Source organism: Petaurus breviceps, unplaced genomic scaffold, assembly GCF_028583685.1.
Source record: "Petaurus breviceps papuanus isolate PSGF00001 unplaced genomic scaffold, PetGlider_PUasm1.0 186, whole genome shotgun sequence".
In the NCBI taxonomy this organism is placed as follows: Eukaryota; Metazoa; Chordata; class Mammalia; order Diprotodontia; family Petauridae; genus Petaurus; species Petaurus breviceps.
The window spans coordinates 28559111-28583776 of record NW_027185798.1 but is presented as its reverse complement, the minus strand read 5'-3'; the positions used below and the strand labels follow the sequence as shown (position 1 = coordinate 28583776).

At 45.8% G+C, this 24666-nt stretch overlaps 1 protein-coding gene and 1 long non-coding RNA gene across 3 annotated transcripts in view; one reads left to right on the top strand and one right to left on the bottom strand.

Annotated features, from left to right (window-relative positions):
- Positions 1–950: 950 nt before the first annotated feature.
- The window catches only part of LIG3 (DNA ligase 3), a 24707-nt gene continuing 991 nt past the window's right edge, over positions 951–24666 (bottom strand). The window contains exons 2-20 of one of the 2 annotated variants that reach the window (XM_069089930.1): positions 19834–20390; positions 18812–18955; positions 13863–14060; positions 13420–13571; positions 13077–13243; positions 12856–12933; positions 12407–12575; positions 10233–10388; positions 9024–9155; positions 8187–8266; positions 6897–6984; positions 6456–6533; positions 6030–6153; positions 5408–5550; positions 4940–5014; positions 4702–4848; positions 3824–4031; positions 2844–2938; positions 951–1783 (exon numbers count right to left, since the gene is read on the bottom strand). In XM_069089930.1, coding sequence (XP_068946031.1) covers positions 1550–1783; positions 2844–2938; positions 3824–4031; positions 4702–4848; positions 4940–5014; positions 5408–5550; positions 6030–6153; positions 6456–6533; positions 6897–6984; positions 8187–8266; positions 9024–9155; positions 10233–10388; positions 12407–12575; positions 12856–12933; positions 13077–13243; positions 13420–13571; positions 13863–14060; positions 18812–18955; positions 19834–20386 — 3021 coding nt within the window. In that variant the 5' untranslated portion in view covers positions 20387–20390 and the 3' untranslated portion in view covers positions 951–1549. The remainder of the gene's footprint in view (positions 1784–2843; positions 2939–3823; positions 4032–4701; positions 4849–4939; positions 5015–5407; positions 5551–6029; positions 6154–6455; positions 6534–6896; positions 6985–8186; positions 8267–9023; positions 9156–10232; positions 10389–12406; positions 12576–12855; positions 12934–13076; positions 13244–13419; positions 13572–13862; positions 14061–18811; positions 18956–19833; positions 20391–24666) is intronic. The other variant, XR_011168665.1, reaches the window with a different exon arrangement.
- Positions 22042–24666, top strand: part of LOC138162600 (uncharacterized) — a 3599-nt gene continuing 974 nt past the window's right edge. Inside the window, exon 1 of the long non-coding RNA XR_011168666.1 lies at positions 22042–24631. This is a non-coding gene — a long non-coding RNA (uncharacterized lncRNA). The remainder of the gene's footprint in view (positions 24632–24666) is intronic.

Genomic DNA, 24666 nt, shown 5'->3' with positions numbered 1-24666 from the left:
ACACAGATGCAGCTACTTCTTGCCTTTGGAAGATCTCCTGCTTCAGGCTGGTGTAGAGGAAGAGGGCTAACTCCAAACTCTTGCCATTTGTAACTTCTATTACCATGGGCAGATCACAACCTCTTGGGACAGACCTTTGTAAAATGAGGGGATTGGGCTTAGATGACCCTTAAATTGTGTTCCAGCTCAACTGATCCTATGGCATTCTGGGACACAGAATGAAAAGACTGGTCCAGCTTCATGGGAAAGTCTGGCTTGAGCCAGAAACAAATATACATGTCAGTCTTTAGAAGAAAAAGATGCTAGGTCTGGCTTTCTCCTTAGAGAGGGGAAGAAGAGGGAGATGGGCAAGAAAACTGCTTGCCATGGGGGTCTCAGTGTTAGATTGTTGATGCAATAGTATGGAGTGGCCAGCCTCTCCTGAGCACTTGCTGAGATGGTCTGCTAGGGAAAGGTTCACAGACAGAGGATGCCAGGCCCCTGCCTCCCATTCTGAGACAGTCGGAGGAGAGAAGACAAGCACCGCAAAGCATTTGTAACAGGGACCTTTAGAAAGAAGTGGAGGCAGCACCAGAGAGGGGCTGCCCCTGTATGGCTTGTTTACTGTTTGTTTTTTGGGCTTTCCCAAGGACCCTGCATCTTTCAGTACTATGGATTCACTGGCATAAGAAAACTCCAACAGATCAAGAAATTCCTTGGGATAAACAGCTGTCCTGTAATTTATCATCTTATTACCTGGGAGGTTGATGTTATTATCACCCCCATTTTTACAGTGAAGGAAACTGAGGCAGACAGGTTAAGTGACTTGCCTGGGGTCACACTGATAGTGTCTGAAACACTTTGGGAATGAGCTGGGAGAGGCTCTGGGGTGGTTCTACCATAAGAGGGGACAAACACAGTGCCAGAGAGATAAATCAGGCCACAGGCCTCCCCAACAGAACACAACAGAGATCTTTCATAGGAGTTTATTCTGCTAATCTTTTAAAATTACATCACCTGACAAAGAGTGGGCCAGGCTACATACATCTGCATTTTTCCTTTTTTAAAAAAGTATTCTGCAGGTCAGTCTTTAAAATACCGTTTAAAAATATTTAGTGAGAAATGATGAGAAAAGGCAGAAACCATCCCCCCTCACTCTGAGCAGAGTTCCCTGCCTTGGCTCCTCTAACTTTCTCTCTTCTGCCTGTCCGAGAGCACCAGGACAGGAACCAGGCAGAAGGGGGAAGCCACTCTCAAGATTATATTTATAAAAATACCCAGGCTTTTCAGACAAAAACAAGAAGACAAAACCAGCACCCAGATCTGAAAGGTCTTTGCAGACAGTCAAGAAGTGGATTTCACTCCTTCCTCCCTCTCACCCACCCATTGTCTGCTGACCCCCTTGTTTTGGCTCTAAAGCAGGTGGGATGGGGTCCACAGTGGGCTTTGGAAGACAGGCTTGAGCAGCATAGGAATTACCATCATAGCCCTTTAGTCCTCAGGGCGGCCGTCCCATCCCCAGGGCTCCACAGGGATGGACTTGGTAGGGGAAGAGCTGGACACACCGGCCCTAGCACGGTGCCACCAATCTCCTTTTTCGGATACATGCCCAGATCCATTCAGGGGAAACCTGTTGTGCCTCAGGGTTCTTGTCCCCACTGCCCACCACATGTGTAGCTGAGGCTGTGTCAAACTCTTGGACCAGATCCCCATTAAATGCCACGAAGTAGCGGCGGAGCTGGCTGAAATCCTGTGTGGAGGGTGGCAGATAAAGCCGCACACCCGTGAAGATGTCCAGTAGCGTCTGCAAGTACAACAGTCCAAGGCGGTAAAAGAAAAGGCATTAATGAGGATGTGTGGAAAAGGTCCTTGCTAGTCAGCGTCCCCCAAGAGACAGGCCTGAAGCTGGGGTAGCAGGAGGCTGATGCACAGCCCTCTCTGGGAGAGGGAGCCACTCTCCTATATGGTCAGAAGTGGAAGGAGAGGCTCCTCCACTGTTAAGGGAAGTAGCTTAAGTCTTTCCTGGAAATACTCTCATGCCCTAAAGGACCACTACAAATGGCAGCTTTAGAAGAGAAGGAGACAATAGCGCCACTCCCCCTCCCCCTCCCCCCCCCCACTCCTCCAAGATGCAACAGTCCAGAAGGGGGAGAGAAGGGTGGTACTTGGCTGCAGCCCAGAAAATGAAAAGGCAGGGTAGTGAGAGTACAGCTCTGCCTGGACTCCCCTCACCTTCCCTGGGCTGACTGTTGCACTGCATTTGTCAGGCAGCCCCAGACAGCTCCTCCAGCCTTCCCTAGGCCTTGGGGTGCTCCCTAGAAAGCCAGGCTACTGGGCTGGGGAGGGGAGGATGGAGTTCCAGGGTCACAGCTTTGGGGGGGGGGGCGGCGGCTCCCACTCAGGCCTCTCTTAGCCTCCAACCTCAAGACCTCACGCACAGACTCACAGGTCTCTACCCAGCTGCACTTCAGCCCTTTAATGTCAATCACAACTGTTTTATGGCTGCTGAGCCTCTCCGCTATGGCCTGGCTGTTCTACCTCCTGCCTGCGTGCACACTTCATCCTTTCTGCTCTCCAATCAGTCTCCTCTGCAAGGCAATGAGAGGGTGCTGAGTTTTGGGATGGCCCTGTCCCACTGCACACCCTGCCCAGGCCAAGAGGCCTGGCCTTTGGGGACCTGCATGGTTTTTCTCTTCCTTCCAATTATGCATGTGCAGGGCTTGGAATGGAATGCCTAGGGGTGTATGATCCAGGAAGGCAAAGCAGAAAGACTGTGGCTCCCTCACCATGGATCCTGTAGGCCTTACTCCTCCCTTCCCAGCGGGGCAGCGCTCCCCTACCCCATCCCCTGCCCCAGTCATCACCTTCTTGTAGCTTGTGTCTTCCTCAGGTGCCTTCCTTTTCTCCCCCTTCTTTGGTTCCACTTTCTCAAGGGAAGGCCTCACAGTTGATTTGTTGCCTGTAAGGGACAGAGGGAATTCAGGCTTGAGCAGCACAAACAGGCTGGGTGAGGCTGGGAGGAGTCCCAGAGTTCTCATGTAGGGGTTCTTCCCCTTTGTGCACTAGGCCCCCTGGGTGGGCCCGTGAAGTCTACAGACTTTCTCAGAGTCCATGGAAAAACAGTGCATAAAACAAAATACAGCAGATTACAATGGAAACCAATAATACCAAAATACAGTTATCACAGTATTTTTTAAAAGTTTCACAGAGCCTAGCTTAAGATTAAGAACCTAGGATCTAACAGGGCAGAAAAGGCCTCCCAACCCCCAATCAGAAGAAGGCAGGGAGCCTGACACTCCCCTCTCCATGGGCACAGGCACTCTGGCTCTCAGCTGTCAGTTAACAAATCTTTCATGCAAATGTGCGCTGAGGAAGGGACAGGGAGTGTCTCCCAGGATCAGGCATTCATCCTATACTTACTCAAGTCCCAGACTTCCTGGGAAGCTGCTAGGAACATAAATAAGGATGATGAAATGCTGCCCTGCTGTCATTTAGTACCTATACTGACCTCTGAGCTCCCCAAGAGAAAGGCCTGGGCCTTCTCTTGGCAGATTCACAACCCAGGGGACAGCATTGGGCCTGGAGTCAGGAAGACCAAGTTCATTCAGATCCAGCCTCGTTTCTAGCTGTGCCACTGGGCAAGTCATTTAACCTCAGTCAGCCTGTTTCCTCCTCTGTAAAACGGGAACAATATCCCCTACTTCTGAGGGTTGTTGTGAGGAGAAAATGAGGCATCTGTAAAGTGCTTTTGCTATATAAATGCTAGGTGTTATCATAATTATTAGTGCGTAGCCCTTAGGCAAGGCTTCAGCATCCTCCCCCTTCCCCTCAGCAGCCACCTTACCTACTTTAATAGGGGGGCCGTTCTGCTTTCTTTCTGCCTTTTTGGCTTGGGCAGGGGCCTTACTGGAGGATGCCTTGGAGGCTCTTCGAGGAGTGGAAGGGCCTGAGCTGCCCTCATTCTCTCCACTGCTGCCACTAGTCACAGAACTCCCCTCATCTGCAGCCATCACAGTGAAGTCAGCCTTTTCCTTGGAAAGCTGGTACAGCTCCTGAGGAGAGAGGACAACCCCCCATCATGGCCACGGGAGCACTGTGTGGGAGCCAGGCTTCTTCATACCTCCTTGTGACGGTGCGCCTCTCTAAATGGAGAGGACCCAAGCTTTTCCCCCAACTTAGAAAGGGCCTAAGTCACTCCAAGCAACAATGTCCTGTCCATAGGAGTGGAATGCAGATACCGGGGTGACTAGGAGAGAGGAAATAACATGGTGTGGGGGGGAAAGAGCAGTGAACTAGCAGCCAGGAGAGTTGGGCTTCCTTCCCTCCTCTGCTTTTCCAATCTGTGCCTCAACCACCTCATCCACAAAGCAAGGTGGTTGCACCAGGCTGTCTTGGGATCAGAGAAGCTCACAGCTAATCTAACCCAAAGAACCTCTTCCCTGTACCACAGCCTGGTCAGCAATGACCCAATTCGGGTTTAGAAAGCTCAGATTGTTAGGCTGCCTGTGCTGGTAGAACTCCGTGTTCCCTTTGGCCAGCGCTCCCAGGGTGGCTCTGGGCACCAATCCTCTTCACATATCTGGGCCATTGTTCTAGTTCCCTCAGGTCCCTTACAGCTCTGGAATTCTCTTACAAGTTTCTTAAACTTCATGTAGTAAAAAAAGGGAGGGTTGTCCTATGGGACCACCCAACAGAGCAGGGGGCATCAGGTACCCCAAGTACCTTAAGTTGTGGGAGGCTGGTGGCGGACTTCCAATCTTTATCATCACGAATTCGGGTACAGCGGGGGAAACGGATAGAGATGCCATCGGCTGTGTGGGCTTCAGCCTTGGAGAATTCTGCCCCTGTGATCTCCCAAACAGGAGCTTTCTGCAAAGAGGAAGGGAGTTAGTAGGGAAGGAATCGGCTTCCAACGTGGGCCACTCTGAAGGGGGAAAGGAGGCAGTGGGAGGGGTGGTACCTTTGGGTCTGGGACAATGAAATCAGGGTAGTAGTTCTTGTTGATCTTCAGCCAGCTAGGAATCTTACTGGGATCCTTGGAAGTCAAGATGAAAGATGCCAGTTACCAGGAGCTCATCCTCATTGTGGTTTAACATTTTACTCGGGATAAATTCAAGTGGGGTAGTAGAGGAAGGGGACCTGACTTATATATGGGCCAAGGTCAACAAAGAAGGTGAAAAAGCTCAGACTTCAGTTCAAGGTGTTAAACTCACAAGGTGAGATTCACACCTCCCCTCCCCTTCTCTGACCTACTGCTTGGACCTCTCCCAATTTGGTAAGTCACTCTCTTAGAGAGCATTGATAGGAAGCAGAAGCTAACATCTGAACTGGCCTAGGGCAGATGGAGCCTCTCCTACTGGTCAAACAACAGCTTCCCACCAGAGTGGGCCTGGTCTAATATTGTTCCAGCCCATGTTCCCCCCCTTACCTTGCTGATCTTCACCATGTCTAGCTCATTCTGCAAGCGAGCAAGGGTGGCATCATCATGGCCCCCGGAACACTTGGTGACCGTGCACCACTTCTGGCTGCTGGGGTCATAGCAACCCATCAGGAAGATGGACATCATGCCACCTATGTGGAGAGAAAAGGAAGGAGCAGAGAGGATAGGGCTATCTGAGAGATCAAGAGAAAGTCTTTTAACCAAGGACATCCAATCAGGCATTTCAGTTTACTCTGAGTCCTTCGATGCAACTCCCCCCTCTCTTCCCAAGGCCCAGATTTCCCTTCCAACTTAAGAAATGAGGTTCTATTCCAGTAGGACAGGGTGCTGACTTTGAAAAGTGCAAGGGCAATCCCTCTCAGGGAAGGATTACCAAGCAGATGCAAGGAACTCTCCTAACTGTTTCTTCCTTCTAATGAGGCTGCAGCACTCAGAGCTATCCATGCAAGGGGTAGTTCTCTTTATAAGAAGACTGGGATGTGGCCCAGGCAGAAGCATCAAATGCTCGGGTACAGTGGGCTGCAGGCCAGGAAATAGCCCTCATTCCAGCCAAGTCCCCTCTCCAAAAGGCCCTCGACACCTGCAACTTTCTGGTTATGCTCAGACTAACCTTTGTTTCCTTGCCCATAGAAGGCCCCAAGGACCACTAGATCTGCGGTGTCTGCCATGGCCCCCTCGTTCAGGTAGTCCTTCTTCACTTTCAGCCAGTGCCGCTTCCCTGGCTCATAGGTGCCCTGAGGAAGATCCGTTGAAGAAGATCTACTGGGCGTCATGATGGGCCAGTATCACATATATAAAAGCTGCCCCACTGGCTCTGCTACCTACGATTCCAGCTCATTTCTGTAGTGCTTTACAATCAACAAAATGTGCTGACAGACATTCCATTTGACAGACAGGAAATAGAGACTCGGAAAGCTTAAGAGACAGTTCCTAGGGGCTTGTTTTCACATGCCACCCCCAGGCAGGAGGGATGGGGCCGGGGCTTTCAGGCACATGAAGGAACCAGGAATCTCTCTGGCAGAAAGCAGCACCTCACCTTCACATCTTTTAGCACCAAGCCTTCTAGCCCTTCCCGGATGACGCGGTTGATCATATCAGCCAAGTCTGATGCTTTCTGGAGGACAGAAAAGGAAGACTTATATTGCATCAGTTTGCAGGCAGAGGATGGTGAGGGGTTTCTGCTTCTCTGACTTGAGAACACTAGACTAAAAAGTCCCCGTTCTGCCCCCCACCCCCCAGCTCTCCTATTTTTCTGTCATCCAAACTAACCAGATGCCTATAGGGAGTCTGGAGGTCACAGTTCATGCCTTTGAGCCATCTCCCTTCTTAAAGGAGAAAATACAAACCAATGGATAAGAAACCAAAACAGAACAGGATAAAATAATAACCACCTCACAGGTCATTCAGAAAGAGCTGCCATGCCATCAGGTCAAATCTACCTCAGTGCCAACTCCATCCTGTGCAAGGTTGTACTCACTGTGACCTGCTTCATTTCAGAGAAGAGGATCCGGTTGGGGATTTCAACCATGTTGTCATGGAGAAACTTCCGCCGTTCATACAATGGCCTAGAGGAGGCAGAAGAGAAGGAGGGTCAGGTCAGCTTTCAGAATACAGATATCAACCTGCAGAGTGCTCTGGGGAGGACCCAATGGAAGAGATTCAAGATGACATGTTAGCACAGCTGCTTATTAAAAAGGCAGGCCCCATTCGGCAGATGGTTTGATCATATATTGCAAAGGTTAATTCTAGCCAAGGATACTCGTGGAAGCAGAGCTCCAAACTTCTGAGAGACAGAATGACATTATATGTCATTTTTGTCCCTAAGAGCCACAGGAGGACTGGCCTTTTTCCTTCCTCTTTCCCAATAAAGCTTTAAACACACACACACACACACACACACATCCCCTCTGTCATAAACTTGAAAATGATTCTGAAATTACCTCTTCACCCCTAGGACAGAGATCAAACGGCTCCATAGGTACAACAGGGGACTGAATGAAGCAAAAGGCATTATGCCTAAATGCCTATGAGCTGAAGGAGTCATTTGGTAAGCCTAAAGGCCATAGTCTCTCTCCATTATTCTATATTTGTGGTTTTCCTAGGATGTTCTGGGTCCAAGGATATGGCAAACTGCAGGAGAAGGGAGTATGGGCTGATCCCAGTGCTTAAGGAGGGCCAGTCTGACCTCTGTATCCTAAGCATCTTTAGATACCACCTGAAACCACGACTTAGGCAGTATAAGTGTTACCATAATCTCATTTTATAGATGAAGGAGTTTGAGAACCAGGACTTGAACGTGGTTTTCCAAAGCCACTACATCTTGTTGCCTCTCCTAAGACTACTTTACATGTACGTGACGTGTCCCATGAATTCCTAAATCGAGAGCATCATGTCTGTGGTCAGCTCCGCATGAATCCTTAATGTGACTATTCTGATAAAGTGCCCACCTCACGCATCAAGATGATGTGATTACCAAAAGCCTGCATTATCCTGAGCTCACTTCTCTGCAGCAGAGAAATCAAGCTGAAAACAATCTGAGCTGGGCTTGGCTTTTGAGAGACAAGTTTCACCAAACACCCAGGAGGGGAAATCTGTCTCTCCTTTAAGCTCTGTGAGCTTGGTCATGGAGCATGCATGCATGCATGTCTCTGCTTGGGCTCCAGGGTCCTGCCAGGGGCTATGGGTTCTAAAAGTCCACTCCCTCCCCACTGGCTTCAGAACTACAGCTGGACCCCTGGGTTTCAGAATTCCTGTCAATCAGGCCCACCTGTCCATCAGGCTGATGTCATTGAAGTAGATGCAATCAAACACAAATAAGCACACATTGGCATCCTGGAAAGCAGCTTTCTGAAAAGGGAATTCAACATGACATGAGTCTGACAGGCTCTCCAGCCAGCCTATTATAGAAAACATGAGTGACCAATATCTGTGAGCCAGGAGCTGTTTGTTACGAGGTACCCACAGGGAAGCCCCTGGAAAGGCCAGTTTATGCTTTGGAAAGCCACTGCCAAAGGTCAACTAATCCCAGTCACACATGTCTCACTGGGCTGATGCTGAAAAAATTATTCTCTACTCCCAACATCTGCTTCCTTTTTTTTTTTTTTTAAAGCAATCGGGGTTAAGTAACTTGCTCAAGGTTACACGGCCAGTTATTTCTGGGTGTGGTGTTGAGTATCTGAGCCCAGATTTGATCCAGGTCATCCCAACACTGGAGCCAGTGCTCTTACTCGCTGAGCCACCTGGCCGCCCCTAAGCAATTGGGGTTAAGTAACTTGCTCAAGGTTACATGGCCAGGTGTTTCTGGGTGGGTGCTAAGTGTCTGAGCCCAGGATTCGATCTCCAGGTCTTCTCAACACTGGAGCCGGTGCTCTTACTCACTGTGCTACCTGGCCGCCCCAATCTGCTTCCTTTTTCCAGAGAAAAGTTAAAAGAGATCACTATTTATGAACTGAGAGATCACTTCAGAGTCATTTTGTCAGCAAAAATGCAACCCCACCCACTCAAAACAAGAACACTTCACCCCCAAATTTAAGCCAATAGAATACACTGTGCAAGTGCAAACATTTGCACACACACACAACCTGAGATCTCACCCACACTGTACCTTATGCACACCTAGAGTCCCAAAGGGCAAAGGTTTGCTTGTTTTGGTGTCAATCAGAAGGACCTCAGCATCTAGGATCATGCTCTGGCCCCCTGGGAATGCCTGGGGGATGTAGTCCTTAAAATGGGCCACCTGCAGGCAGAAAGGGAGCTTAGCTCAGGGTTGCAGGGACAGGATGAACTGGCCACAGGCAGCCTCCCTCAGAAACAGAGGGTTTATGGGAAGGAGAAATTTACATGAAGGAGAAGAAAAAATTAGCAAATGGAAGCCAAGGTTTATTGAATCAGACATTTGAAAATACCTGATTTTAGACATTTATGTGCATTCAGTATTGTCATGTCCAATTCTTGAGCTGGTGGTCTATGTTTAGTCTCCAGATGAAAGTCATAATAAGCATCACTGAGCACCCAGGGAAAGAGAGAGCCAAAGAGAGAGGGAAGATACTCCAAAGGCTTTGGGCCCATGTACACATAAAATCATGCATGTGATCAGGGAAGAAAAACAGATTATGTAAGAGTGAAAGGAGGTGTCTAAGTTAAGGATGGGGCTGAATGTGGCCAGGTGGGACAAGGAAGAGGACTGAAGGAAGCCCCTCCACAAGCAGAGTTATACCCATGACAGGTGGCCCTGCATGGAGCCTTCCTGGGCTTCTACCTCCTTGCTGAAGCAGTGCATGGACATCAAGAACCCCCCCAGATGGAGGAGCCCAGCAGGGCTGGCCCACCCTGGCCAAGGTCCTCCTAGTCAGTCCCTAGGACTGTCATACCCAGAAAGAACCTATGTGCTCCATAGGGAACCCCCTGTGCTGACACTATGAAACCACCAGCAAGCATGTGAACACCCCTTCATTACATGAAGAAATGATGGCATCAGACAGCTGAGGGATGACTAAATGCTCTGAGGGGGAAGATCTAAGAAAAGTGCCTTCATCTGGAGATACTGGATTCCTCCTTCTCTATTCTAGGTCATGTGAGGTACACATTTCACACCAGGCTCACTGGAGAGAGAGTTCTGTATTTGTGTCGTTTGGGTCACATCAAACAATCTTATCTAAATTAATAATGCCTGACAGGAAGGGCCCCTGGTTCTCTGGTGCTGAGATTTTACTATGCATGTGACCAGTTGGTGACAAGGCCGTTGCCCTCAGTTCTGGCTGCCCTCCTGTATGGGCTGAGTGAAAGGGCTTCTGATAGTGGAAGGGGCACTTACTTTGTGAGGCAGGACAGGCTTGAGGCTTCGGCTGAAGTAGCTGAACTGATCCCCCTTCTTGTGCACCTGCACCCGCTCCCCGTCATACTTGATCTCCGAGAACATCCCATTGGGACACTTTTTCATTGCGTAGTCAATGGATTTGCAGGCCTCGGCCTGGGGAGAAGGAAGTAGGAGACACAGTCAGGAAGAGACTGGACCAGAGAAGGGCCCCAGAGGCTTTCACACAGGTCTTGGCTCTATCTGGCTCGTGGGTTCCCTGGGTTTGGGGTAAGAACAGCCCGGAAGGCTGAAGGTGGAGGAGTTCGACAGCAAACTCTTAGCACCTGATACAGTCAAGGAAAGAGTTGTCCTGATTAATCTAATATTTCAAAAGCCATGATTCCTCTCCACGTGGCTACTTATAGTCACCAATAAAGATGACAAGCCCCTCTATATCTCAGCATATTTGCTGTGGCCAAAAGAAAAACATCTCAGTCCCAGGTGGCTAATCCACTGAGCGTGGTAAGGGCCACGGCATGGAGTGAGGTAAGGGCCACGGCGTGGGAGGCTGGTCCTTCAGGTGACAGAGCCCATCCCACCAGCTTGGCAGGACCTCCACAAACTCAGGGCCACCTTTAGGCCACAAGGATGCACTGGAGCTTGACTTTATTAACTCAGACATTGCTTTACCCTGCAGTAGTCACTGTCTACTTTTTACATAAATGGCCAGTTTTCAAGGAACTACAAGCCAAAGTATATTTAAAGTCACAGTGAATGTCATTTAATAATTTTTAATATATCAGAATATCTAAAAAAGTGACACATGCACCCTGGTGACTGGCTCTGCTCTCCAGACTGCCACCAGATAACAAGTCTCCCTCTTTGTAAGCCCACAGTGTAGTACACAGGAAATGGGTTGGGACTCCAAGGAGCTGGCTCCTCTGGATGACTTTGAGCTGTCCTCATTTCTGAAACAAGGGGGTCAGACCAGTTCCCATCTGAGGTAACTTTCTCCTTTCTCCCAAAACAGGCTTCTAGTTATGTGAACATATCTGTGATTACATTTGTGTCCTACTGACCCACCACTTGGTTATCCAACTGGCAGAAAGCTGAATAGGTCCTTGAGATTGCAAAGCCTCTAGAATACATGAAATTCCTTTAACGGAAACCACAGATGTCACTATATCAGAACTGAGGACATCTTGGACACTAGCACCATGATCCAGATTCTATATGCCACATGCCAACTCAGTCTCCCACATTTCTGGGAGGTAGGGAGCACAATTTCCATGTTAAAGCTGGGGGCAGTGGGCTGGGGGAGTCAGAGCTGGCTGATAAGACAACCACATAAAAAGCCTGCTGGCTTCCCAGGTTCAGCATTCCTTTTTCTCTCCATCTTACTTAAGTACATATTCTTTGCCCCAAACATAAGGACCTGGGCCACGGAGAAGTCCAATGCAGAAAAGGGAAAAACAAACTAATCCTAAACTTCTAACAAGGTCAGGGAAACCTCTTTAGCTATTCAGGAAAATCAGACAGCAATCACTGGCAAATGCAGTGCTTGGAAGCCTTTTATGGCTTGTGCTTGGGGTTCTGCTAAGTCTGCAAGACTTCCTGGTAGTGAATTAATGCAATGGGAAAAGCACGAGACCAGAAAGATAAATCTTATTTCCTATGAAATGAGCAGATGCTGCAAATAACCTCTGTGGAACCAAGATCCCTCATGTCTAACTCCCTGAAAGAAAAGGGAACTTTAGATAGTCTGGTGTTGGGAGCCCAGGTCTGTTTCTGATCCATGAGAACCCCAGGCAAAGCAGGAGCCCTGGTGCTAGAAATGACCTCAGTCCATCCCTGTTCTTGACACCACAGAGAATAAGGCTTGGAAAGGACCTCACCCAATATTCAGTCCAAGTCTTCATTTCACATAGGAGGAACAGGAAGCCCAAGAGAGACAAGGGATTTGTCCATGGTCACATATATAATCAGTGTAGACCAAGTAGCAAACCCCAAGCCTTCTGGCCCAGACACCTTTTCAGTGTCCCTCAACTGTCAAATGGGAAAGTCATTCCCGTCTCCTCTAGTCTCCACAGATGTAAGGTCACGGACCTTTAAACTGCTCTAAGTGTCTTGGAGACAAAACAAGGGGACAGAGGCAGGAGATCAGAAATGCTGGGGAAGAGAACTTTCCTTACCAGCATGGGCTGCACAGGGGTCATGAGAGCTGCCTGGACGCTGAGTGTCCGCTTCATGCCGGGTGCCTTCTCGGACTCTTGCTGGTTTGCCAGGACACGCTCCACCACATCTTGAAGATTCCTTGAGGCCTTGAAAGCTTCATAGGCATTAGGGTCCAGGGCATCCAACCTGCCCAAAGAAGGGGAGACAAAAGATTCCCAAAGCAGTTACTTCCAGAAATGAGAGCTGGCATCCTGGAGTAACAAGACCACCTTGGGCAACTATGGATCATTCCATCTGGTAATAGGGTCCATACCACTACAGAGAAGGCCTGTAGTTCATGCCAGAATGTACCAGAGGAGAGAGCCCTAGGTAAAGGTGACTTGTCCAAGGGCAGAGCATGGTGGCCCAAGCCCATTCCATGCTGCTGCCTTCATGGTGCCCACCAGGCAGAGAACCTGATCCTTACACGTGCTTGGCACCAGAATTCATCTTGAGGTCATGCTTGATGAGTCTGATGATACACTTCAGGTCGTTGGCAGTACACCTAAGGGAAAGAAGGAGGAAAACTTATTTTTCGCTCTGTGCAATGCCAAGGTTCAAAAGGTGGAATTTCCTTATGAGAAGCAGCTCCCCAGTCTCGGTGAGTCCTCTGGCTGGCAGGCCCCCACACTGGGGCTGGCCGCTCACCTAGAGGCAATGCTCTGCAGCACGTTTTGCTGGTCGTCTTCTTTTGTGAGTTTGGACAACCGGAGAAGGAACTCATCTACTTCTTGTAAAGTGAGAAGGCTCTTGGCTGCCGGGGGAAAGGATCGGCTCTGCTCGAAGAACACACGCACTGTCTCCGACACGTCTCCCTGTCTCCAGAAACCAAAATACCACCACCATAATTCACTGACAAGGCCAAGAAGTGGCAGAGACCTGCAGGCATCACCCCAGGTTCTCCAGGTAAAAAGCCTCTCCAGAACAAATCACTCTGCCCCCAAATTAACACACAGTGACTGGCTATCTGCCCCTCTCCCTACAGACTGACCTGCTCTAAATCCCGGATCATGTCGTCCTGACTGCAGTTAAAAATCCGACTGAAAAGCTTCACAATCTGTTTGTCGTTCAGATTGTAAACGCTTTTAATGACACCTGGCAGGAGGAGCTTCACTGTCAGGTACACATCGCCATGGAAACCATCTGGAGACAGGAAAAATGGAATTCCTCATGAGAAATGGAACTTACTTCAAAAAAGAAAAAAGGGAGACCCCAAGGATTAAAGCATAGATCTAGGAAGACAGAAGATTCTAGGACAGACAGAGTCATATGCTTTGGGCTTTTGAGCAGGTCACATTTCAGTCCTTTGGGTTTCTTCAGCCACCACCACAATGGGTGAGGATTTTCCAGCTTGCAAGGACAGAGGAGAGATGCCCAGTGAACTCTGAAAACAGAAGGCAGGGGAGCTGAGCTAAAGTGGGCCAGGTCTCATACCGCCGCCTGATCCTTTCTGCAGGAAGTCATGGATGATCTGGGTCTTCACGTTGTAGCTGGGCTTGTCGGCCACCATGGCACACAGTTTCCGAAACTCTCGCAACAAGCAGTCCTTGTGCTTTGGGTCGCACCGTCCAGCTGACAGGGTGGGCTTGGGTGTGGGCCGTGAGAGGGCTCCCTCAGAGGTGCTTGGCTTAGCTGTTGGGGAAATGTCAAGAAAGGGAAGCAAGAAGAAAAGATGACTGCCTTCCCCTCACCAAGGCTGACCCAGAGTGCCCAAAAACATTCATGAAATTCCTTCTATGTGCCAGGTACTGAGAGATCTAAAAAATTAAATATATCATCCTTTCCCTCATGAAGCTGATCACCTACTATGGGATATAAAACATAGACAACTCAGACTACAAAATCAGACCTGAGGGCACTAAGAGAGGTTTAAAACAAAAGTGTATGAGAGAGGCGGCTAAGTGGTGCAGTGAATAGAGCACCAGCCCTGGAGTCAGAAGGACCTGAGTTCAAATCTGGCCTCAGACACTTAACACACTTACTAGCTGTGTGACCTTGGGCAAGTCACTTAACCCCAATTGCCCTGCCTGCCCCCAAAAAGCAAAAGCAAAAAAAAGTGTATGAGAAACCTAAGGTCCAGGGATACATTATTCCTGGCTGGGGAAGGATTTGGCGAGGCTTCAAAGAATGCAGACAGTAGCACTGGAGAGGTCTTTTAAAAAGTAAAATTTCAATAAGCAGAAGGGAACAGGGAATGGGCAAAGGAGAGAAGATAGAAGAAACATAGTATTCTAGTTAAAGGTAATGTCAATAAAACAAGGGCAGTGTGAAAGAAAGGGAAAGGGCAACAAGTGGCAGGATTCCTATTCCTACAGATGTTAGAGGTAGGGCAGCCTCAAATTATATGGAGCTTTGAATACAAGGGCCTTTTGTTGGTAGGTAAGAGGGAGATGAAGAAGATTTTTGAGCAATGGAATAGCATGAATGAGCCATGAATAGTCTAGTCAGCAGCGGAATGAAGGATGGCTTGGAATGGGGAGAGAATAGAGCTGGGAAAACTCCCCAGGGAGGTCAATGCTTCCCAGAATCTCTCTCTTCCTTCAAGACAAAGCACCATCTTTTCCATGAAGCCTTTTGTCCCACCAACAGCTAATGCCTCCCCCAAACTACCTCATATTCAACTGCTTTCTATTCCTTGTGTTTATACTAAGTATACTTATCTATATCTATGCTAGACATACCTATCTATGTCCTTACGATGTCCCCATTGGAACTGCAAGCTTTGTATCTGTATCCACAGTGCCTAAGGGCACATTAGGAGGCATTTAATAAATATTTGTAGACTGATTAAAGGCTTGTCCTTTAAAGTACTGTACTATACAAGTACTGTCAAGGCAACTGCCATTATATGGTGGAGAGAAGAGAGAATATTCTAGGGGAGTAGCAATGCAGATGGATGGAAGGCATGGAAGAACTGGAGAGAACAGAATGTGACTGGTTGTGGGGGAAGGATGAGTCAAAGTTCAATCAATCAAAAAGCAAGCATTTATTAAGTGCTTATTAGGTGTTGGGCACCTAAGCACTGGGGGTACAAGCCCAAAAGGGAGACAATCTTTGCCCTCAAGGAGTTTCTAGCCATAATCAGAATGGTAATTTGACAGTTATGTGGAGAAAAGATCAGAAAAGGAAAAGCCATGGCAGTTTGGAGACCATTAGGGGACCACTGTGATAGGTGGGAAGTGGCAAGGGTGGAGGAGGTAGACTAAAGACTTAATAATTGAATGGAAATGGGAGGAGGGGGACAGGTTAAAAGTGAAGAGAGCATTAAGACTGAAAAGATGAGAAACTGCTGGGTGAAAAGTGGTGCCAACTAATAAAAATAGTTAAGTCAGGAAATGATTTAGGGTAAATAACTAATGAGAGCATGCAAAGTGCTTCATTTACTTTAAAGACAGAGAGACACAATGACCTGACCCTTAGAGAGCCAAGAAACTCAAATGGGATGGCTGGTACACACCCTACAATCTCTTACAGAAGAACAAAGCCCCAACTTTATGCTATGGGAACCCAAAACAGAAGAGTGGCACTGATCTGAAAAATAACTGCAACTTCCCCAATTTCCCTCCCTCCCCAACTTGCTATTCTTTCATAATGGATAAAGGATGATCAATAAACATAATTTTCTGCCAGATTCTTGAAGAATTTCCAAACCAAATTATTAAGTGTTTTCCTTTTCCCCTGCTCACTTCCATTTGCAAAGCAAATTTAATTTCGTGTGCTGGTAGCAATATCATTAGCAAATCTGCTGCTGATGCAAGCTGTCCTCTTGTCTAATTTTTTTTTTTTTTTACAAATTCTTAATCCATCTTTATCTGCAATCCACAAGGCAATGTTTTAAAGAGCATGCCTCAAGGGGGCAGGGGAATTTGAGGAACAAACTTTAAGGCCAATGCTCAGTCACATATCAGGGTAAATAGGACCGCCTAAATATAAACACTAAATTTCTCTCATCCTATTTCCTGGCATGACTGGTCTTCATCGGCACCACCCTTTCTCTGAAATTCTATCATGGCTCACCCTTCACTGAAGCAGAGTTAAAAATCCCATTACAAAGCTTGCTTTTGTCTAAGATTGTTTCTTGAAGTTGTAATTGTACTTTACTGATCTCATCATAAGGAAGAAATAAAGTCACAGAATTTAAAGCTAGAAGGGATTTTAGAAATCATCTAGGCTGGTCCTCTTCCTTTATAGATAAGGAGGCCCAGAGAGGCCTAATGGATTATATAAACTCACACAGCTAGTAAAGAGCAGAGCTGTTTGGATTTAGGTCTTCTGACTCTAATTTTGGACTATTTTCACTATACCACATAGACTTTCCCTAGTCCCTGTAACATACTTTAACACAAACTTCTCTAATTACATGCTGTTTACAATGTAGGTGAGAAAAGGGTAGAAGAGAAATTTATAATATTTTGTCTTGTCAACAAACATCATCCTTCAACTCTTCTTTGACTCCTCAAATATTCAAGTTCTTACAAAAAGCCATCAGATGACCTAGGAGTAGCAGATTTCAAATGATATTACAAAGCAGTAATGCTCAAAACAATATGGTATTTGATCAGTGAGATAGATTAGGTACATCCTATATTACTGTGAATGACCACAGTAATCTAGTATTTGATAAACCCAAAGATCCCAGCTTTTGGAGTAAGAACTCACTATTAGACAGAAATTGCTGGGAAAATTGAAAAGCAATCTGGGATAGACAGGCATAGACCAACATCTCACACAACATACCAAGATAAGATAAAAATCGCTATGTTATTTAGATATAAACGGTAATATCAGGGGATCATGGGAACTCACTTATTAGGTCTATGGATAATGGAAGAATTTATAACCAAAGAAGAGATAAAGGGGATGATGAGAAGTAAAATGGATAATTTTAATTACATGAAATTAAAAAGGTTTTGCACAAGCAAAACCAATGCAGGCAAAATTAGAAGGAAAGTAGGAAACTGGGGAAAAATTTAGAGCAAATTTCTCTGATAAGGCCTTATTTTTCAAATATATAGTGAACTAAGCCAGATTTATAAAAGTAAGAGTCATTCCTCAGTTGATAATTGGTTAAAGGATATGAACATGCAGTTTTCAGCTGAAGAAAGCAAAACTATCAACAGTCATATTAAAAAATGCTCTAAATCACTTAATAGAGAAATGCAAATTAGAACAACTCTGAAGTACCACCTCACAACTATCAGATTGGCTAATGACAGAAAAGGAAAGTGACAAATGCTGGAAGGGATGTGGAAAAATAAGAGACACTAATATGCTACTGGTAGAGTTGTGAACTGGCCCAACCAGTCTGGAAAACAATGTGGAACAATGCCCAAAGGGCTATAAAACTATGCACACCCTCTGACCCAGCAATACCACCACTAAGGTCTGAATCTTCAAGAGATCAAAGAATAAGGAAAAGGACCCATATGTACAAAAATATTTATAGCAGCTCTTTTCATGGTGGCAAAGAATGGCTGAAGAAGTTGTGGCATGATTGTGAGGGAATACTATTGTACTATAAAAAATGATGAGGGAAACGATTTCAGAAAAACCTGGGAAGACTTATTTGAACTGATACAAAGTGAAGTGAGCAAAACTTGGAAAACACTGTACATGGTAACAGTAATGTCGTAAGGATGATAAAACTGTGGAAGACCTGACTACTCAAGACAATGATCAGCAACAATTCCAAAGGGACCCTTGATGAAAAATGCTATCCTCGTCCAGAGAAAGAACTGATAAACTCAATGTAGACTGAGGCATACTTTTTTCACTTACTTTATTTTTATTGCCCCTCAGCTAATATGGAAATATGTTTTGCATGATTTTACAAGTATAATTAATATATTAATAGCTTGCCTTCTTTAAGGGAGAGGGGGCTTAAAGGAGAAAGAAAATTTGGAACTCAGAATTTAAAAAAATGAATATTAAAAATAAATAATAATAAAGAGAAAGTAATTTTAAAAACAACAAAAAATTAAAAGGGCCATTAGGCAAGAAAAAGTAGAAGTAGGAACAAAGAACACTCTTGGTGTAGTGCAGTCAACCTTCAGGTGTCAGTACAACAAATAATTTTGAAGTTATATGGCAAGCCACAGTAAAGGAATTTAACAACTTGCTGAAGTCTGAACTTTTCAGTAAGTTACAAATTCACAGGCAAAAGGACTGACAGAAAGAATATCATTAGGTTCTCATTCCATGCTACAGCTGAAGTGCCAAAAACTTCCTGCTGTCTGCAAGGGTGGAGATCAACAGTAGTTCACCTCTGCTGGAGAGGGGCCAAGCTATATTATGGAGCACTGAGCACATCTGTCTTCCAAAGCCCAAACTCCATCGAATAAGAAGAAAATACTCAGTCTGAAACCCCAAGGCCATTATCTTACCTGTGAAACCAGAAAATTTCCGGGGATTGGTATTAGTGACTGAGGAGGCTCCTTTGTGTGGAGAAATCACCTGGCCAGTGGGTGTCAGCTTGGCCTGGACCGTGGCTTTCTTTTTTGGTGTGCTTGCTGCCTTCGAGGAAAGTGCTACAGGGCACAAAAAGGAAAGCCATGTGGGGAAGGGACAAAAAAAAAAGACTGATATATACTGGGGGCGATAACCAATAGGCCCATTTAATTTAAATTGACATTTAAATTTTATTTATTCAAATTCCAAGTCAACTGCCAGCACCACACACAGCTGCTTCCCATCTTTCAGGAATTCCCTAAGGAGATAGAAATTCAGTTGGCAGCTCTACTGATGCTCCCTCATCAACAACTAGGTCTCCAGCATTCCTCACTCCAGCACAGATTTTAAGACTGCAGGCAAATCAAGAGTGGCCCCTTAGGAATCTCTGACATAGAAGAACATCACTTTATAAGTGGGCAGACTGCTGGCAGACAGAGGGCTATAACATGAAGATCAGATAGTAGAATCCTACTGAGTTGGGTGAGCTTTAGGTGAAGTCAATCTCTTCACCAGGGCAAATCAGCAACTCTAAAGGTCTCTTATAAGCTGAGAATTGCCCGAGGCACTAAGAAGTCAAGTAACTTATCCAGTGGCACAGTGAGTACTGGTCAGACACAACTTTATCCCAGGTCTCCAGGACTCCAAGGTCAACTTTCTATCCACTATGCTTTACTGCCTCTCTTATAAACAGTAAGTTAAAAGAGCAGAAAGAAATTGAGAATTCCTGGTGGCTGAACACACCAAACTAAATCACATGGAATGGCTAAGAGCTGTCAGTGACATTCTTGATGGATATCCTTATGTGGAAGAGGAGGGGTATCACCTATCCTGGAAGGCACACAGGACGATTTGATGGCCATTCTACTGTAAACTGTCACAGCAGCCACTTTCCCTGGTGACTAGAACTGGCCTGCCCTGTGCCACCAGAAGGCCCATAGGGCCTTCCCAGCCTCACCTGAAATATGCTCACTGATCTGATCCTTTTCTGTGTCCTGCAGTTCTTCCCAGCCCTCGAGTTCTGTGAGGTCCTCAATCTTCTTGGTGGTAGCCCGGGCCCGTTCCAGTTTTTCAAACATGCACTTGATGTGGTACCACTCCTTCATGTCGCCTCCAGATTCTGAGAAGGGGTTGGGCACCACTTTGCCTATTCGGCACACGCCTTTCACTATCTTCTCCTTGCATTTCTTGCAGCCAGCTGTGCTGCGCTTAGCATAGTCCACACAGAATCGTTGTTCAGCCATCTCAGAAGCGCTGGTGCAGAACCCCACATGTGACACTGGCAGGAAGGCAAAGCGGGCAGTACATGGTCCGGGGATGCCCCCCTTGAACCAGAGAGAAGACTTCCTCTTCACAAGAAGCCGGGACCCATGAAAGTGACCAGCTCCTGACACAGTGGAGGATGGGCTACTTAACTGGCAACGTAATGGCTCTTGGAGCAAATGGGGTACTTCTCTTCGGCCAAGAACTCTGCAAGTCTGCTGGAAGAGGACGGCTAAAGCCAACGGCATGCAGCTGCATGGGAGGCAGGAAAAAAAAGGGAGAACTGAGAATGCTGCCTGCCTTACTTGCTGCAGTCCAGAGCTCTAGAAACAAAGCTGAAAAATCAAACATCTTTTCAACTGTAATCTACTCCTACTAAATAGTACTGAGTGGAGCTAGAGAGGGTCAGGCCATCAAACTTACTGGATCCACTACAAATGTATCTTATCTCCACCAAACCCTAGGTGCAGGAAGACAACTCCTCTCCAACTGATTTTGTGTCCCACCGACCATAGTGACTGTCCCTAAACTCTTCTCATGCTGCTCAGGATCTCAAATTCAATCTTTACTGAGGCCAGTCTCTATGAGCTCTCTCTTCTCCCTGTATCTGCATTTCACAACCCCTTGAATCTCATCTCCCATTATCTCCTTCTTCATTTGTCTCTGACCAGAAGGTGGCCATTCTCACCATCCCCTCCTGTCTGATAAGTGCCCTCACAATCACTCCCTCTAGTCTCAATCTTCATTTTCTCTTTGTTGGCCAGTTCTCCTGAAGCTCCTATTTTTAAAAAACCTTCCCTGGACTCTCCCATCCCTTCTAGTTATTATTCTCTATCTCTTCTCCCTTTATCAACCAAACTCCTAGAAAACTCTGTCTAAAATCAATGCCTCCATTTCCTTTCCTCTTACTTCTCAACCTTTTGCAATCTGGTTTTAGGCCTTTATTACTTAACTGAAATTGTTCACTCAAAGAATTCCTATTTGTCAAATCTGATAGACTTTTCTTAATCTTCATCCCTCTTGAGCTCTCTGCAAATTCTGGTGCTGCTGACTCCTCTCCTCTAGACAGTTTTTCCTTCTCTAGGATTCTGTGATGGGGCACCCTTGAGGTTCTCCTCTTACATGTCTATTTCTCCTTTGATCATCGTCCATATTAAAGTCCTCTAATGGAAGTAAATATAAAAACTCTGTCTAGATCCCCCTTTTGTTCTCTCTATATTCAGGGACCTCATCGATGCCCATTGATTTTTATTAACATCTCTATGTAGGTGACTCCTAACTATAGTTATATAGCCCTAATCCCTCTCCTGAGAAATAGTCCCACATAAAAAAAAAAAATTGGAATTTGGAACTGGATGTTCTATAGGCATTTCAAACTCAACATGTCCAAACTAGAACTCATTTTTTTCCCACAAACTCACTCCTCTTCTAGACTTCCCCATTTCCCCAAAAGGAAAAACTATTCTGCCAGTCACTTAGGCTTCAAACTTTTGGTATCATCCTCAACTCTTCTCACTCATTCCATAGAGCCAAACATTTGCCAAATCTTGCTATTTCTCCATCACATCTTACATCTATCTCCTTCTCGCCATACAAAAAAGCTACCATTCTTGTTCAGGTCTTTCATCATGTCTTAACTATTGCTATAGCCTAATTGGTCTCTTGGACTCTAGTTCTCCACTCAAATCAATGCTCTGAGAGAAATCATTATCTTGCTATTATATTAATAACCAATTATTAGATCAGGAGCCAGGATTTCCTTTTTATTTCCTCATTTAAGGCCCAGCCCCTATTAAAAATAAATCAATTTCTGAAAGACCTGGCTGATAGATGAGACTGTCCTAACCCTCAAGGCACACTCTCAATTCAATCATGGGTGGGACCCCACCCAACTAGACCTTATTTCTGTTTAGAGTGTAAAAAGGATCCAGTGGAGGTGAGTTTTTGCTCCAAGAAAAGGACCCCCAGTCCTTGGCCTCCCTCCATAAGAGATAAGAGTGACCCAGTTCATCAAAGAAAAAACCAGAGTAGTCTGGATGTATAAGGATGCCCCCGGCTGAGAATGTGGAAGGAGGCCACAACTCATAATTAAGCCACATTCTCAGAAAGAAGAGTTAAAGACTTCTTCTACCTGTTTCCCCGATAATAAGACACTGTCTTATTATTTTTTTTTGGAAAGAAAAACACCAGAGGGCTTATTTTCAGGGGAGGGCTTATGTTGTCCTGCCTCAGCTCTCCTCCCCGGCACTGCTCTCAATGGCGCCAGCAAGCAAATCACTGGGGAAGAACAGGATGACTTGCTCACTGCTGCAGCTCTGATTGGATGCATGCGTTTCAGGGGGGGGGGACGGTGCATACAGAGGGTACCATAATGTAGCGTGTAGTGCAGGGGATCACCTTCACTACAGTAGCAATCTCAATAGGGCTTATTTTTGGGGGAGGGCTTATTTTAGAGGAATCTTACACAGTAAGGGGAGGGCTTATTTTCGGGATAGGTCTTATTATCGGGGAAAGACGGTAGTCTACCTCCTGAGAGTTAATTTTCACTTGTCAGGGGCATTCCCTTTTGAAAAATATTTGAGGCATTCAATGTCTCCATTGGGGGCCTCTGGTTATGGAGAGAAACCACCAACCATCAATTTATTATTAGCTAGCCTAATTAATAAATTGATTATTAATTTCACAAAACCTCTGCCTCTGGGGTTTATCATTCATCACAGCTCCACATAAATGTTAATGATTTTCCCAAAGTTCAGGTGCAATCACATCACTTTCCTTTTCAAACTCCAGGTTTCCTATATATCTAGGATCAAATAAGAACTCCATTTTGGCATTTAAAGCCCTTCACAGCCTGACCCAAACCTACCTTTTCAAGTCTTAATTATCATCACTCCCTCCTTATATTCCATAGCACAAACTGGCCTTTTTACTGATCCTCATAAACCACATTCTATTTCCTGTCCCCTTTAATGCTAACACCTTCCTTCTGAGATTATCTCCCATTTACTGTTTGTTTTCATGCTGTCTCCCTCCATCAAAATGGGAACTCCGTGAGACCAGGGTCTGGTTATTTGCCTTTCTTTTTATCTCTAGCTCTTAGCCCAAGTTCCCGGATAAATACTTGCTGACCTGACTTGTTCTTCATGCCTGGTATACGTACCCATCTTTCCTTACCTACCTCTCTTAGAACCTGTAGACCCTTTTAGTTTCCCTTAAAGGGCTACCTTCTACCTAAAGACTTTGCTGATTCCACCCAGCTGTTATCTCCATCCCCACCCACCTCCTCCAACCCAATACCTTTTATCTACTTTGATTACACTTAAAATAGGTACTTATAGACTCCTTAAGCTAAAATGTAAGATTTCTGAGGGCATGGACTGTGACACTTTTGTCTTTGTATTTCCAGCAGCTAGCATAGTAGGTATTTAATGTTTTTGATTGTTAATACAGGCAATTCTCTTTTCAAAGAAACCCAATATAGAAAAATCTAGTTTACCTGACAAGTAATACCTCATATAGTGATACCTGATGTTCATAATGATGACTCTTAGGCACTGCAAGATCCTTAACTGTCTTTTAAAAAATTGAGATTATACTAATATTCAACATAGTGTTAGTGTTAATCATACAATTATAATTAAGTGTTAAGTTATAACAATTTCACAGAATCAAAGAATGTTAGACTTGGAAAGGCCCTTCAAGATCATCTAGTTTCCCCACCCATACAACTACTCCCTAATCTTGCAGAGGAGGAAACTGAGGTCTAGAGGTTATAAGTTGCCTAAAAGTGCAAAGGTGAGTGGCAGAGCTGAAATGAGTACCTAGATCTCCAGATATTTAGTCTAGAGCTTCACCACTACTGCTTCATCTAATCCTTGAAAAATTAGTGATTCGTGATACGAATATTAATGCTTATTAAATAGAACACTCAATTGTTTAGAAAGGATTAACTTAAATTGCAGTTTTAGTTTTTCTGGTATATTTAAAGGTTCGGTTAAAGCTCAGCAACTACCTGAATGTTAAATGAAAATGCTGTTGGTACTGGGTAGTAAAGGTAAGCCAGAAAAATTAACAGCAAAAGTGTTAGAATCTACTACCAACTGCAAATCAATCAGAATCTTTATGAAATCATAAAACAAATCAGCTGGGAGATATTTTTGTTCAATTTATACCAACGTTTCAGAGAAAGAGCTATAGTGTAATGGAACAGAAAGGCCCAGGATCCTCACGTACCCCCATATTCATCCTCTCTGCAGGCTTCAGCCCACACAGGAAGCCTCTGCTCTGGGCAGCAGGCCAGGCCCGGCTAAGCGCTGCGGAAGGTATTTAGGAGGCAGCCCCCAGGCCCACACCCGCCACCTGTCTGCATAGCCTAGAGAGCTCAGTCCGCTGTCACAGCTGGTCGCACAGCTTCCTGGCTGACTGCACTGAAAGGATCTCCTCTGACGCTTTCTAGGGAACAGCAACTTCATTTTTTGTCTTCAAGGGCACAGGTTAGAGCAGCCGGGGGGGGGGGGGGGGGGGGGTG